The sequence below is a fragment of the Amia ocellicauda genome, chromosome 2 (genome assembly GCF_036373705.1).
Source record: "Amia ocellicauda isolate fAmiCal2 chromosome 2, fAmiCal2.hap1, whole genome shotgun sequence".
NCBI lineage: Eukaryota > Metazoa > Chordata > Actinopteri > Amiiformes > Amiidae > Amia > Amia ocellicauda.
In genome coordinates, this window is record NC_089851.1 from 18,063,373 (window position 1) to 18,079,787 (window position 16,415).

A 16,415-nucleotide genomic window follows, 5' to 3' on the forward strand; every position below is an offset into this window, starting at 1 on the left:
ACATACAGAGAATTAACTAATAATGTAACGATAAGCTTATGTTTTGCTCTAATGCTGAACAGGGGTGAAGACTAAACTGCAGTCCCCGCCTGTCTCCTTGGAGGATGAGTGGAGCGTGTCAGTCCTGACTGGCAGTAAAGGCACTAAAGCCCAGGTGTCTCTGTGGGTGTATGGAGACAAGGGCATGGCAGGACCTATATTGCTGGGAAAAAAGAACAGAGACATGCTTTTTTTACCCTGGCAGCAGGATGAATTTCAGGTAAAGCCTTTGGTATTCTTTGAGTTGTTACTATAGGAGCTGCTTTTCATGACTGTATTTGCGGCGCTGTGTATCTCTGATATATATGACAATGGTAAGATGTTACTTATATAGTGAATTGTTACAGCAGGTTAATAAATTGATTTCAGCACACAGCTTACACAGATCTAGTTAGGCAGCTTGTAGAAGGAAAACAATTTGACCTCTGCCGAGTTTCTGAACCACACCTTGGACACCCCCAGAAACACTCTGTTACTTCAAGGAAAGCTACAAAACTAGTTTGTAATTTCATTAGAAATTGAGGTGCCGTACATCCACAGACAAGTTGAAACTCGGACCATGTTGACGACCCACAGATTCCCTGTCCCCGGCAGTGACTTTATCTTGCCTTTTAGAAAGACAAGGTGGATGTGACCTTCCTTATAAACCCATGGAAACACATACACAGATGTATTGCTCTAATTGACAATCCTACTCAACCCACATGCAGATCATTCAGATTTTAAAATTCTACATGTGTTTCAGTGAGCGATGCTCCTTCTGAAAGCACCACAGGCATATACTTTCAGTGTTAGCAGTTTCAGCTGCTCATCGGATAAGGGTAGTCAATGAGTGTATCTGCCTACATCAAATTTACAATATTGTGTAGGTTCTGACTTTTTTCTTCTCGCTTGATATGCAGTATATCTCTCTGAGTACCATGTGTGAAGGTCACCATGATGCTAGACACCGAAAGACAAATTCCCACTTGAAATAAATTACAGAATATATCTGTACAGAATAAATTCTTGACTTAATTGTACACATTACCCCAGCAGTAAATTGTGCAGCTCAGACAATATCAAAGAAAGTAACCCCATTCAAGAGTACTATAATACAATAATTATTTTATTTTATTAAGTAGCTGTATCTGCTCACACTGAAATCGGATAGTGCCGACAGGAAGAGAACGAGAAAAGCGCAAACTGTGCCCTGTAAGGTAAAGCATGTTTGTTGTGTATCTGCAGATTGCCATGAGGAATATTGGAGAGATTTACAAGATAAGAATTGGACATGACGGAACAAGTGATCACCCTGAATGGAACTTGGAACGGGTAATTTCATTCATTGATTAATTTGTGCCCTTTTTTATTTTATTTTTTATAAAATCCTATTACCAGCTCTTAGGTAATCTTATCCCAAAGTATGCCTTCAGGGCATAGAATAGAAACTATTATCTTGTCTGCCTCTTGCTTGCTTCAGAAACAGCATTAGGTTTGTTATCCTAACGCCTTCAAAAATACCCCTCGGCACAACTGATATATTTGACATCTGTAACCATATTTTCCTGTTATGTAGATTTTAAACACTACCTGGTAATATTTATTGACGTATATGAATATGTTTGGCTTATTATATACATAATATAATATCCTACAAATGTATAGTAAGACTTATATTTTACTTTAATTGTCAGTAAAGTCACACTTTAAAGTAATGGATGCTCTTTATACAATTGATATTGATCAAAAAAGAAAGTCTCACATTTGTAACACCTAAATTAGGCTTTATACAGGATCTATTTAAAAATAAAAGTGTTTGCTAGTAGTGTACATTGGGCTAGACCAAATCAAAGCTTTGACCTTCCTGGGAATCATGAATTACAAACTTGTACCCTATGTCATTTTGATTTATAAGTAGGAGAAAATGGATTCTGACAATAAATTATAACACAATAGTGTTTGTACTTTGTGATTGGTAGGTGGGCCAGTGTTTAAATAACCACATATATGAATAATAAAACCATTTCCTGGCTAGAGGGATTTTAAATATGCCAACCCCTTCTATTTCGACTAAATGTGTATAATTTATTATGGGATTTGTTTTCATCAGGTTACAATTACTAAAATAAAAGATGGTCCAACACTCATATTTCACATAAACTATTGGCTGTCAAGACATCGTGGAAATGGAGAAATTGAGTGTGAGCTCCCAGTAGTAAAAGAAGATGGAAAACCTGTTTATCCAAGTATGTCATTTCAAACTTTTGTAGACATCCTTCACACCTGTTACATTTCTGTAGCAGAAAAGGATACATGTCATTTTGTCAGAGCATACGGAGCCCAAAAGAATTAAGCTTCTTCATCTTCACCTTTGAAGGTGCCAATCATCCCCAACCATATACGACCAAATTCAAAGCGATACTGTACATTTTTAAACATGTTATCAACATAAGCATTTTTTGAATTTTTTGAAACAATGTATTTGAATTGTTATGGACAAACAAACAAACAAACAAAATGTATTCCCATAACTCAATTAAAAACAACTTGCAATTTCACCCCTGATTAAGTAAGGAACATTGCATGAAGCTTGAAAACAAATGGTTAGAAGGAGACTTAAACCCTGTGAAAGGATGCAAACAATAGAAAACTATATATATATATATATATATATATATATATATATATATAATTAGATATCCTTTATTCTGTGAAATATGAAAGGAGTTGAGTTATTGTTCTGTGGTTTCCTGTTTCCACAGTTGTAAAGTATCAAGTGACTGTGTACACTGGACATTTGGATAGTGCTGAGACCCAATCTCCTGTTCTTCTCTGTCTATATGGAGAAAGAGGCGATTCAGGACTGCGCCTTCTTCACAAATCAATTATGCCTAACAAATTCCAGAAAGGACAGGTAACAGCAGAGTTTTCCTCCCATTACATATTTTGCCTTTCTCTATCCAACAAGCCTTCATGTATAGCATGTTTATTTTCATCACAGCCTAACTGAATAAGCAGTGTACTATGTTCAAGATCAGAACTATCCATTTCCCTAAACACATGCAGCACGGTCTGAGAGATTAAACAGGACAAGCAGACATGTAGGGTTGAACCAACAGTATGTAGTTGGAACTTGTGAAACAGTGCCACACAGAAGATGAAGATGATGAGACCGGAGTGGTCTGGAGGGAGTGTACAAATGCTAAATGTTGAATGTTGAATACAAACCCTATAACTTTCTTTCTGAATGATAGATAGGTCTTTCATTTAGCGTCTGTGTTTTCCTTATCTAGGTTGACTTGTTTGAATTGGAGGCCGTGTCCTTAGGTGCGCTTCAGAAGATCCTATTGCATTGTGAAGCGAAAAATAAATCTGACTACTGGTACTGTGAGAAAGTCATCATCAGGGAACCAGGGGGAGACTCTGAGTACATCTTCAACTGTGAAAGGTTACATTCTTTGCACTGTCTATTGATAATACCTCAGGGTAATATGTGCAGAACTGTAATGCCTTGAATGAAAGCTGAATAAAGTTTTTCATTGTTCTATGATCCGTCCTGCTAAAATCCACACAAACATGAGTCAAGTGCTCCTGTCACATGTGTACCGTTTCTTGAGTTCTTATGATCCTGTGTGTTTCTTTGATATATTGCAGGTGGCTTCCTTTTTCATCACAAGGCATTTTCAAGACTGGGGTAGAACTGCAGATTCAAGGTAATGGTCTTTCTATTGTAATAGCATTCTATAGATAGATATAAATATAAAATATACATATAATAGTAATAGGTAACCATGTTAGCTATGCAGAATAATGTTTCTACTCTTAACTATGCTGTCTATTTGTTAAGTTTGTAATAATAATATAAATAAAAACAACAATAATAATTATTCACCTCACCAGATATTTTTGTTGAATGTAAGATATATTGGCATGAGACTGAAATCCTCTTTTCTCTATGTGGTATGAAATACATAAATACATAGACTTCATACTGGCTCCTTTGGTATCTGTTATATCTTTTCCGTCCTGTTTTTGTATTAATAATATTATTTATTATTTATCTGGATTCTAACCTTGATTTAATTACTTCTCATTCAAATTCTCCTTTGAGAACTACTGGGTGACGTGGTCTACAGTAATAACTTTGTTTGCTCATTTTTACAGAGATCCGAATAAACGTTCAACCCAATGTAAAGGAAAAGGCTCAAGGTAATGTATTGCATCTGTCTGAGCGTTTGACTGCTCAAATCAATGATGGTAGTTAATTAACCTAAGTGGGAGATTGGTTTTCTTTTTAAGTTAACCAAAGACATTAGTTAGTTTTCTTGGGAAAGGAAACCCCCAGGGATCTGTTGATGCTAAGAGGGATCAATTAAAAGACAAATTGTGGTATAACTTCAACCTTCAACTTTTAATTTATTTGTATTTTGTAAGATTAACGTATTTCAAGCCTTGTGCAGAATTACTCAAAAATCTTATTACAAAAAGAGTTTCTATTCTATTGAATATGTTGAATAAAATGAAACTATTAAATAGTTTATTCTTTTCAAACAGTAGGAGACTGGAAGGTAACGGTGGTGACAGGGGATTTTCATTCTGCCAGCACAGAAGCCAATGTTTACCTCTACGCTTATGGAGAAAATGGAGTCTCGGGTCCAGTTATTCTGGGGAACGGAAAGCACCAGCTTTTTAATCCAAACAGTGCTGACACATTTCAGGTATGACTCTTGCATGTTAATTGTTCTCCTGATGTTTTGCTGTTTATGAATAACTGAATGGCAAGGAATGTCATAAGCATGGGATACTGTGAGCTAAACAACGTAAGGCATTATTAAAATATTAAAATCAAACTAATTCAATTTATGTCATACCATACATCAGGGCATTCTTTAGCAGCCACAGACTGAATTGGTTTAATAGGATTCGACATCTCATTTTGGGCCAGTTACCGCCTGAATAATCCTTAATCCCTACCTTGGTCAGCTCTTATCATTTACTTAAGATATTGTAGTCCTGGGTAGTCATTTGATCTCTTAAATGACTTTAACCATTTGATTACTTAGTAGCTGACTCCTTTGTTTTCTGTATTTGTGAAGCATACCAATTGAAACCATAATTCACTCACAGATTAAATTATTACAGCAATAGTAATAGTTCCTTTATTTTGGCTTTTAACCCATCGATTTATGTTGGTTAACAAGTCACTGTGTGTCCCCCCGGGTGTAGTTTCAGCTGTATCCTCAGTTAGTCTGTCTAAACATATGAAATGAATACAAGAGTAAAAGTATAATGAGATTTTCCCTTCTTTCACATTTTACCAGTCAGCATTCCCATCATTTCTACTCATATATAAATAATAATCCATGCGATTTAATTGTAACATTTATCATTCCCGTCACAAAATCAATTTGAAACTATTTCTTCTGATAAATCTTGTGGTCTAGCATCACTTCAGGAAATACACCTTTTCAGAGAAGGACAACAGACAGTTTTCTGAAACTATAACCAGATATGTGAATTTAAATGAAGAATAATTTACAATCTACGGATGACTGATTCTTCGGCATCTGACTGAAGAAAGGAAATAATTTGAGGCTGACACATTTTACGCCATAGTGATTAATTTTAACCCAAAATTAGATTCAATAGACATTACAGGTTGTTAAAGCTGACGCTTACACAGTTTGAAAGGCTTTCTGAATGAACTTCAATTAATCCTAATCTTATTGTGATAGAAATCATCCCTTTGCAAGATTTTACAGCAGGGCCAGGGAAGAAGAGGATTACACAATATTTAGGCATCAAAATAAAATGAAAGGTTATAAATGCAACCACAGTTTTCTGATAAAGAGAATACTACCCATATTGCTGGATATTGTTGTTACCTTGGGTGCTCGTGAACGCATTACTTAATAAAGCTGCCTATACATCGCTGTGCGCTGTCACTCAGTCAGACCTCTCCTCTGCCTGCTCTAACTAGCACAACGCAAAGCGAAACAGCCTCTTTTTGCCAGAGCCTAAGGTCAGTACTATCTTTCTCAGATAACAGGTGTCCGTCATCATTACCTCTCGGTTATAAACAGATCAAGAAAAGCCTTTTGGACCAGGTTATCTGGGTGGGAGTCCGGGTCCTTGACCAGGATTAGTGTTTTTTTTTTTTTCCATGGCTCTCTAGCCTGTAGAAGCTGTACAAAATAAGCCCTGTTGACAAAAGATTATTTACAGCCACAATACAAGATATATATGTAACTATATATATATATATATATATATATATATATATATATATATATATATATATATATATATATATAAAAGCAAGCAACATGGCATGGCTCACTCTGTTGTGAAGTAACTAAATATATATATTAATAATCAGTTCAGCGCTTCGCTTAGCAATCAGTTCACTGTGTTTAAAGCTGAATTATATTAACTTTTGAATTGAATTGGTATATTGAAGTCACAATGAATGGCAAAAAGAGTCTGTTTTGCTTAACGTTGTGATACTTAAGGCAGGCGGGGGTGGGAGGGTGGTTTGCCTGAGTGACCTATCTATGTTCGACAGATATTGGTAACAACAATATCTCATCCTCCTTTGGGTAGTATTATTGACAAATACTTGTGAAGTTAATAGTGTCCTTTATGGCTGTGTGATCCTTTTCTTCTTTTTGGGTGGGTGGATATTCATTCTATTTCTCCCACAGTGTAGTTTCTACTGTAGAGAGAAGTTCGTTTCCTGATTACTTCCCGATTCACCATTCTAATTTATCCCAGGGATGTTCTATGTGCAGGCCCTTTCTCTGCTTGTTTAGATTTTAAATTTCAACTACCACTCCTGGAAGGAAGCCAGATGGTCAGCTTCCAGTATGTGACTGGGTAGCCTCTCTCATGATGACACAACTCTTTGTGTGACTAATTTCAGCATGTGTTTTATTATATATTCAAATTGTATAAGACTCTGATAGTCATTAAGAGTTGACCAAATTTAAAATAATATTGTTTCCTCCCATTATCACAATAGGTATTCAGCAAATTATGTATTGCACATTAACCAGCAGTGCAGATACATTTATATTGATTTGAAAAGGCATAGCTTGGCAGTGGTATAATTTAGGTATATATAACCAAAGCAATGAAAAAGTAATATATAAGGCTTGTGAAATTCTCCAAACTGCAGCTGCTTTTAAAACGAATGCCTTAAGACTTATACTGCCAAATGCTCTGTATGTTTACTTCATATCTGCAGCACTAATGAGTCATTGTATCACGAACAAAATCACCATCATGTTGTCTTATGTGAACATGAGTCTTAGCAACAAAATATAATTATCAAAACAGTATATATAGTACAATAAAATCAAACCTGGTTAAGCACAAGAAGGAAGAAGAAACAGAAGAAGGTAATGTTTCACCTTGCACTCAAGGTTTCACACTTGCTTATCGTGTTAGATACAAAGTGAAGATTTCCCTAGAATGCACAACATCAATACATCAATACATCAATACATTCCATAGATCCCATTACAACTGAAACTTAATGTATGTCCATTCTGTGTTCTTAACAGACAATCTCCAGAGTCATTAGCCCTTGAATGGGATGTCTGTACTGGGTAATTTAGCAAGCAGTTATGGCTTGTTTAGTAAATTAAAAAGAAAAATTGAAAAGTGGAGATGTATTCACTATTTCCACCCATCTGCTTAATATAATTTACAAAAATGCAATACACCTTTGGATATCTGACATAACCCAGTGATTTGAGAGATTGTATGTTTAAGATACATACAAATTCAGCATGCATGCAGATTAGTAGCTACCGCTAAATATTTTATGGTTCTGCAGTCTTTATTATGCTTTGAGACTTCATGAACTAGAATTACAGAAACATCTGTTTTCATATGTTTCATACTTAGCTGGTAATGCATAATGTATATGTTAATTTGCATCACTGCCACTCTGTGATTTCTGGGTTTACAGGTTAATCTGAGTAACATTGGAGAGATGTACAAACTGCGGATAGGTCATGATAACAGCGGGGAGGATCCTGGATGGTACATGGAAGAAATTATTTTACATGAGCTAGCCACTGACAGAGAGATATCAATCCCTGTACATCAGTGGCTGACTGAAGATAAAGGTTGTGGAGACGTCTGGACAGAACTGCCTGTCCCTCTGCCTGGGGGAAATCTTTTCCCAGGTAACTGCATTGCTGCTTTGAACTTACAATTAGAACAGTGCTAACTCAACTCTTGTGTCTTTGAAGTGTTTGTTTATTTAAATTATGATGACTTTTGCTTTGGGGCCCATTCATTCATATATATATATATATATATATATATATATATATATATATATATATATATATATATATATATGCATAAGCACACTTAAATGAATAATAAAGATCAGTACCAGAACCTAGGGTTGCCATGTATAAATACTTTTCTAGAGAATGGGATGTGCCTTTAAACTGAGTTGCTTTTTTTACCTTCATCATAAAATGTAGGTTGCTCTCTCCAAGTACCCAAATCAGTATTTCAAGTAGGCAGTACAATATTTCCATGTGAACATTTGTTCCCTGACAACATCTACCTGAAATAATACATTTCACCAGCATTCCACTTGACTATTATACCCTTCCTCCATCACAAGTGCTTTTTGAGGACCAAATATGCTGACTTCATATTAAAAGATCCACTCAAAGCATCCCTTCTCAACATTAAAAGTGGATTTATTTACAGTTACTCTGGAATCCAATCCATTTACATAATAGCAAAACCCTAAAAATGATGAGGAACTCAATTATTGTTATATTATTTCACCCAGGAGTCTTGTTAAAGCCCACTGCTTGGAGCTTTGGGAATTCCTTGGTCTATAAACTTTAATGACGAAGAAAGCCTTGATTTAAATAACACATGACATGCAGTGTATTATTTAGCATCTGTTTCTTGATTTTATGTGTTTATGGTCAATCAGTTTTATGGTCATTTTGCATACTCTGCAATGCAAGAAAAAGTTTCCCTCCAAACAATTGCTTTCTTGATAGTGTAGACACCTGAGATCAATTACATATTTATTTCTCCATCTATTATTTTGCATAGATATAAACCTAGATATTAAAATAAACAGAGACAGAGATAATGGTCACATTTTAATGATAAAAGTTACAAATGTCTTCCACCTTTATATATGGAAAATGGTAGATGCCTCATTGATTTGGTGATTGCAAAAAGAAAACAAAACTATTTGAGTTGGATTGTATAGTACATGTTATTCTGTGATAGCATCATCTGATTCTAATGCACATTAATAACCACAACTTTGTGTACCCTGCAGTGTTGGTTTATCAAGTTCATGTCCATACTGGGTCGAGGCCTGGAGCTGACACTGACTCCACTGTATATATGAATATCTTTGGATCCCGAGGCGATACAGGAAAAAGAAAGCTGCATCGATCGCAAAACCAGGAAGTGACATTCCAGCAAGGACAGGTATGGCCAGGCATGTCTTCTTTGTGATGACACTTTCTAATTTCATTTCAATACACATTTGTTGCATTGCAATGAACATTTATCTTTTTGATTAAAATATATAATATAAAATGACTGAACTTGGTGAGTGAAGTGCTTGTTTTGTCTCTTGATAAGGTTGACATTTTCAACATCGAAGCTGTATCTCTGGACAAACTCAGAAGTGTTGTGATAGGACACAATGGCAGAGGTCCAGGTAATATTGTGTATTGCAAGTTTGTGTTTACCGAATTAAGTTTTCCACTGACATTAAATTCAAAAACATGTTTCCTTCCCAAGGGACTGTATTCAAGGCAAATATCTCCAATATTCAGTGTCAAGTCTATTTGTATGCAGACTTCAAGAGAGAGCATGTTTGGCCATTCATCTGTCCTTACCTGACAGGTCTTCTCTTCTATATTTACCCTGCATACTTAAACAGGATCAGGAATCACGTCTAATGAGATTATCATCTTGACAATTACATGGATTGATCTTCCATTTACCCTTCACAAAATAAACAAAATATTCCAGGTTTTGTGCTAAATGTAATGTATATCTTATTATTATTGAGAAAACACTAGCCAGAAGGAAAATAAAGTATTTAAAATGCTTTTAAATTGAAATTCTTTACATAACAAAACACATGCCTGTATTCTTTTAAGGCAATGGGTGGTTTCTTGAAAAGGTGATCGTCAAAGTACAAGAAGACGACAATGAAAGTGAAAGCATATTTCTGTGTAACAGGTATTTTCCATCGCTGGAGCATTGTGGGCTTTAGTTGTGCACATAGGAGGAGTTTAATAATGGGAAGGGCTGTTGTAGTGTACATGGCTTCACTGCTTATTTGCCTAGTGATTTTTTCTTTGTTATGTATTCCATGTAATCAAATGAAATGTTGTAGGATTTGATTAAATTAAATCACACTATTGTAGTTCAAATTGGTTAAGTGTTTAACTGCCAACTATGCAATTTTCTTGATAGCATTTTAGTCTACAACTTCTGGTGAATGGAAATACTCACTTCAGATTAATGAAACAATAATCTGCTGTCTATCAGAGTTAACTACTATTTTTCAATCATGATCGGCCATGCTTCCATATTATATCCTACAGCAGAGTACATCATTCGTTAATTCATTGATTGCCTCATGCTGTTTTTTTAGTAGAGGTTAACAGCAATGTGGGACGCATTATGATGATTAAAAAAAAATCAATAGATGTGAGAATCATTTTTGTACAATGAGAAATGCAATCAAACTGAGACAATTTTATAACCACCAGTAATCATAATTATAATGTATGATATGTCTGTATATGAGATACTTGATATGTTATTATTTTCAGAGGTGTATAAGTTGAATCTACAAACAGAAATCATGCTTTGACATTACTTTTCTAGATGGTTGGATGTCTACCAAGATGATGGGCAGACTGAAAGAGAACTCTTTGTCGAAGGCGAGTTAATGCGAATACAGAATATTCCTTCTGAATGAACCTTCATTTAAAAATAACTAATTAGCACCATTAAAGATATACCTTATTTTGTTTGTTATATGAATATATATACAACAAAACAATATACCATTTATTATGTTCTAGGATATGAACAAATACAGAGAAAGTCACAAAAAGGTAAGCACATATTGTACTATATGTCTGTACAGGCAGTTGCTAATCAATATCACATATTGTTTTCACCCCGTCCAAATTAAAACTTGACCCACAAGTTAATGACAAATTAAAAACATAAAACTTAATGGTAGTTTGCAGTAAGTTGAAGAAAGGGATCCTAGTGAAATTGTGATTTGTGAACTAATAAAACAAATCAAATTACTCACCTCTCCCAATTTATTAAATGCCTTTATTTCATTTTTTATCTCTGAGATCAGTTTAATTCATATAGTGCATTTTTGTTCTTCTTCTTCTTCTTCTTCTTCTTCTTCTTCTTCTTCTTCTTCTTCTTCTTCTTCTTCTTCTGCTACTTCTTATTAAGGAACATGGAAGGTCCTTGTGAGAACCAGTGAAGATTCCCCTGTGCCTCAACAGATTAAAATTTCTATGGTAATCTATGGGTCAGAGGGCAAAAGTGATGACATTGCTCTTCTCAAAAACAACCGTGGAATTGACAGTTTTCTTCCTGGAGCCAGAGATGAGTTTTTGGTAAGATTTTATAACATAAAATAAAATGGATATTTGCAAAATGTATTTCTAAGACCACCTGCTTAGCCTAAAGCTGAGCAAGCAAGAGTGAATTCAAGCCTGATAAGTAGTAACTCAAAGAACTGCCGATTTAGAGTCAGAGCAATTTCACATACAGAAAAATATCTGAAAGAATGTAAGAGGGGTTTTATTGAGATGCAATGCTATGCATCCACATACTGTAGTCATACAGAGTGCTTTTTTATCCATCAAGCCATTTCTGCTACTCTTAAAATGAAAACAAGCACACTTCATTATTTATTTACTAGAAGTATCAGTATATGTGCGAAATACAGTCTTCAATGCCAAACGTGTTCGATAAGTCGTCTTTGTGAAATGGCGTGTCATGCTCATTGTCAGCAATATCAACACCGTAGCCCATGAGAGAACAAATACATTATTTTTCAACACATGAAGGTAAACTTCACACAGGTCCAAAAATGCCAGTGCTGTAAAGGGCAGACCACAGTGTACTCGTCGAGGATGCGTGGGATTGTCAGGAATGGTACATGGATTTTGCAAAGCCTAGAACTCAGCATTCTCTGGGCTTCACGTAGCTCTCTAATGCTGCCAGCCTAAGTTCTTAATATGTACCTAATGTCTTCTAAAATGTAAGTTCCAAGACTACAATATAAGCAGCTGAAATGGTTCTATTAATAAAAAATCAACCCTGCATATGATGAATAATAATCTCTCCTTCTATTTATTGATTTCCTCCAGACCTAAAAGTGAATCTTAGCTCCTTCCTGAAATAATATTAATAAAATACATGTCAATGGGCTTCTACTCATTACATATTTTAGTAAAAGGACAACACTTACACCTAACATTTTTGGTTATTATTAGTGTAATTCTTTAATTAATAAATTAATTCCAATATCAAACTAATAAAACAGAAGGATTACTTTCAATACTTCTTTATAACCTAAATTTACTATTTAGTGAAGTTTATCTTTTTTAATGTTTTAATCTAATAAAATATTTTAATGCATTTGCCTTAAATAAAACATAATTTTATTTTATTATGTACTTAATAAAGAGTTTAAGATTTTTTAAGTCAATGAAACAATCATAGTAAATGTTACAGATTTATTTTTTAAATAATGAAAACTCATTATGCATGCCAGAATTTTTTCTTGGCTGGGAAATCTTCCAAACTAACAAGGATTTGGTTCATAAGAAATATTACACATTTTGCTTTGAGCTAGACCAACTCAGATGTTTGACATACCTGCGAATCGTAGATTATAAACCTGTACCCTTTCAGGATTTAATGAATTTTCCTTAGCCTCTTACTACTCCTTATGAATAAAGTGGTGATCGGGTTTGTAATTGAATTTTAAATTACTGGGTTAATCAAAGCTATGATTTGGTTTAGGCCTTTGATCCAAATGAATCCATAAGATAGAACATTCCTGACTGCACTGCATGTGTTTGAAAACATAACTTATTTATAACATTTATTCTTATTAAATACCATACTTCTGTGCACTACTTCTGTGCACACCCTGGATAGGAGTGTCTGCTAAATGACAAATAATGTAATGTAATGTATTTAAGGAAGAGAAAGGGGACACACAACTGCAGTACTTTACAGTCTAAATGTTAACATTTGAATCTAGTAGTGGAGAGATATCCTGAAAAGTAATGATCAACTGGTATGTCATTTTTCCGAAACCTTTACTTCATGTGTATTATAGGTTGAAACTGGAGATGTAGGAGATGTGTACAAGATTCGGGTCAGCTGTGATGAACTGGCAGGTTTTCAGGACTGGCATTTAAAGTCTATTCAGATGGAAGAGGTGTACACGGGCAAAGAGCTCAACTTTGACTCTAACTGCTGGCTTTCTTCTCACTCTGAACAAACTGAGCCAGTGAAAGAATTCCCCGTAGTGATAGAAGGTCGGAAAACTCTTCCGGGTAAGAATGGCAAACATGAAGTGAAATAATTACAAAATACTTGGCTGCAATATGTTTTAATATATTTTTGTTATTCAATTGATTTCTATATAGATCTCTATATATTACAAATGGTTTAAAGGTGCTGCTGTACTTTTGTATATAAAATATGTATCTGTCCCATTTCAGTGCATGAATACATTGTATCAATTCACATGGGTGACACGTGGGCAGCTGAAACCTATTCAAATGTCTACATAACGCTGCATGGAGAACGGGGTGATTCAGGAGTGAGGCAACTTCGCCATTCTTTAGTTGAAGGACCAGCATTTCAGAAAAATAAGGTGACTTGTTTATAACAGATAATTCTCATCTTCTGTAAAGGATTATTGGTAACACTTTACTGTGTATTTACAGTGTAAATTGGCATAATTACAGTCGTAGTTACCAAGTAAATGCAGTGTAAATGCACAGTAATTAGGGACCCTTAATGTAAAGTGTTACTGGATTATTACTTGAGAGAATGGCTCGACCACTTATAAATTATACCTTTAATTGAATTTCTTCATATTAATTTGTGATGTAAGTTATTATGATAATATGAAAGGAGCATATATGCCACGAGTGAGAACTGAACGACATCTGATTAAGATTAATTCATGTTCGTATCGTGTTTTCTGAATTGGGTCTCTGAATTATAATTCTGAATTATATTTTCTCCTTTTCACAACTAAATACACTATATGATAAGTATAGTCTAGAAATAAAGAAAGTAGTAATTCCTGAAGCAGTTTGTTTATCTATGTTTTGTTCTCACTGTGTAAGACACATTTGATATTGAAAATATTCTTGCCAATGACTTTTGACAGGTGGATTCCTTTCTGCTGGAATCTGTTTCTTTGGGGCGTTTGACAAAGGTTGTCGTTGGCCATGATGGAGAAGGGTACGGTGCTGGATTGTACCTCAAACTGATCACAGTCCAGGAATCTCGGAGGACAGGGACGGAGTGGGTCTTCCCCTGTTTCAGGTGGTTGGATGATCATATTGGCGAGCAGAGCACTGTTTGCTCCCTGATGTCAACTGGTTAGTCTCCTATTTAATCAAGAATCAATTTATTTGGTAACTTTTCCTAGTGTCATATGGCACAGGAGGACAGAAGTGAAGGAATACAAACTCCAAGTATATTTTTTTGTAATCTTAAAACTCATAAAATGTAGAAAAAGATCTGGGTGTGATTTTCCAAAGCTGGCAAATGATTCACTCCCAAGTAAGACCAGCCGCTTGAATTCAGTTTATTACATTTTGCAGTATATCAAAATACTGCATTTTACGGGGACTTTTTAGTACCATTCTGGGTGAGAAGATAAGACAGAAGTATGTAAAAGTAACACTAATAAACACACATACTCATTAGTAAACACTTTAGAAACACAAATCAATATTTAAAACCATCCTAAATACCACTGGCCATTCACCATAGTAACTCTCATTCATTTAGATTATCACTGGTTAGTGTAATCACATAATTAACTAATTGTAGTGCACACTAATGAATAAATTACCTCCCCAAGCTCCACTATGACTGTTCAATCAACATAGAAGGGGATGGTAGTGTGAAGCATTGAGGTGGCTCAGAAAATAAAGGGCCTCGGTGACGGGAATAAGTTGTCAGGAAGCGAGGGCCTGTCGCTCTCACAGGCAGACTAGACAGCTGCACAGGCCGCTGTGAAAAATTATGCACCAGAACACTGCAAATGTCATATCTTCCCTAATAGAGGGAAGAGTTGTCACAGACAGGGGAGCTTCTTCTCCATATCCTTTGCATTTATGGTGGTTTAATAAACTTGACAAAAAATAATGTTTTATTTAAGGCAAATGCATTAAAATATTTTATTAGATTAAAACATTTAAAAAGATAAACTTCACTAAATAGTACATTTTGGTTATAAAGAAGTATTGAAAGTAATCCTTCTGTTTTATTAGTTTGATATTGGAATTCATTTATTAATTAAATAATTACACTAATAAATGTTAATAATTACACTAATAAGTGAATTGTATTATATAACAGCAAAACATAGATTAAATACAGTGCCAAGATATTTCTTATTTTCAGTATTGGTTCCTTTTTTCAATAATTTGGGAAATTGCTGTTTAAATTAGGACATGATTGAGTAACACTTTCAATGCTATAAAACACTAAATAAAATAAAAAATAGGTAATGAAAACTCACCTTTTACATGATCACATGATGTATGTATTAGCATGTAAACTTCCAGGAAAGGCTTGTACATAAAAAAAACTGAAACTGTGCACTATCATCTCCTGATATATTTTCTTTTCTTCAAGGTGAGCGGTCAGTGGCCGGCCCAAAGCTGCAGGAGTGTTCTGGTGTCTGGCTCTTTGACATCTCTGGCTCTGACATCACAAGTACAGAGGTTCCCATTCGTCTTACAATTACTGTTCATGGAGATAAAGGCTATAAGAAACTTAGACTACACATGACAGGATCTGAATCGCACCTCAAGGTTAGTAAGAATTCGAAGTTTATACAAAAACGGTCTACTGGGATCAACTCAGGATCAGGCCAGGGGGCAAGTGAAAGGCGGCAGAGAAACACAGAGATCTGCCCCTCACCCCAACATAATGCCAGGACCAGGGCCAAGCTGTACTGGAATGGATATAGTATTCCAAAATAAAAATAAATTAATAAATAAATGAGAAGAAATGGGGGGAGGACACAAGAGGGACCAGCACACCACCCATAAAAATACTATTTCTGATTC

At 35.0% G+C, this 16,415-nt stretch overlaps 1 protein-coding gene across 1 annotated transcript in view; it reads left to right on the plus strand.

The window, feature by feature from the left end:
- LOC136712891 (oxygen-regulated protein 1) overlaps positions 1-16,328 on the plus strand; it is a 34,881-nt gene extending 18,553 nt beyond the window's left edge. The window contains exons 18-36 of the mRNA XM_066689714.1: positions 63-259; positions 1,267-1,353; positions 2,132-2,267; positions 2,784-2,935; positions 3,315-3,469; positions 3,676-3,734; positions 4,186-4,230; positions 4,576-4,739; positions 7,997-8,216; positions 9,356-9,510; positions 9,667-9,745; positions 10,194-10,275; positions 10,930-10,985; positions 11,130-11,162; positions 11,524-11,690; positions 13,430-13,649; positions 13,818-13,972; positions 14,498-14,711; positions 15,979-16,328. Coding sequence (XP_066545811.1) covers positions 63-259; positions 1,267-1,353; positions 2,132-2,267; positions 2,784-2,935; positions 3,315-3,469; positions 3,676-3,734; positions 4,186-4,230; positions 4,576-4,739; positions 7,997-8,216; positions 9,356-9,510; positions 9,667-9,745; positions 10,194-10,275; positions 10,930-10,985; positions 11,130-11,162; positions 11,524-11,690; positions 13,430-13,649; positions 13,818-13,972; positions 14,498-14,711; positions 15,979-16,328 — 2,726 coding nt within the window. The remainder of the gene's footprint in view (positions 1-62; positions 260-1,266; positions 1,354-2,131; positions 2,268-2,783; positions 2,936-3,314; positions 3,470-3,675; positions 3,735-4,185; positions 4,231-4,575; positions 4,740-7,996; positions 8,217-9,355; positions 9,511-9,666; positions 9,746-10,193; positions 10,276-10,929; positions 10,986-11,129; positions 11,163-11,523; positions 11,691-13,429; positions 13,650-13,817; positions 13,973-14,497; positions 14,712-15,978) is intronic.
- The last annotated feature ends 87 nt before the right edge of the window (positions 16,329-16,415 follow it).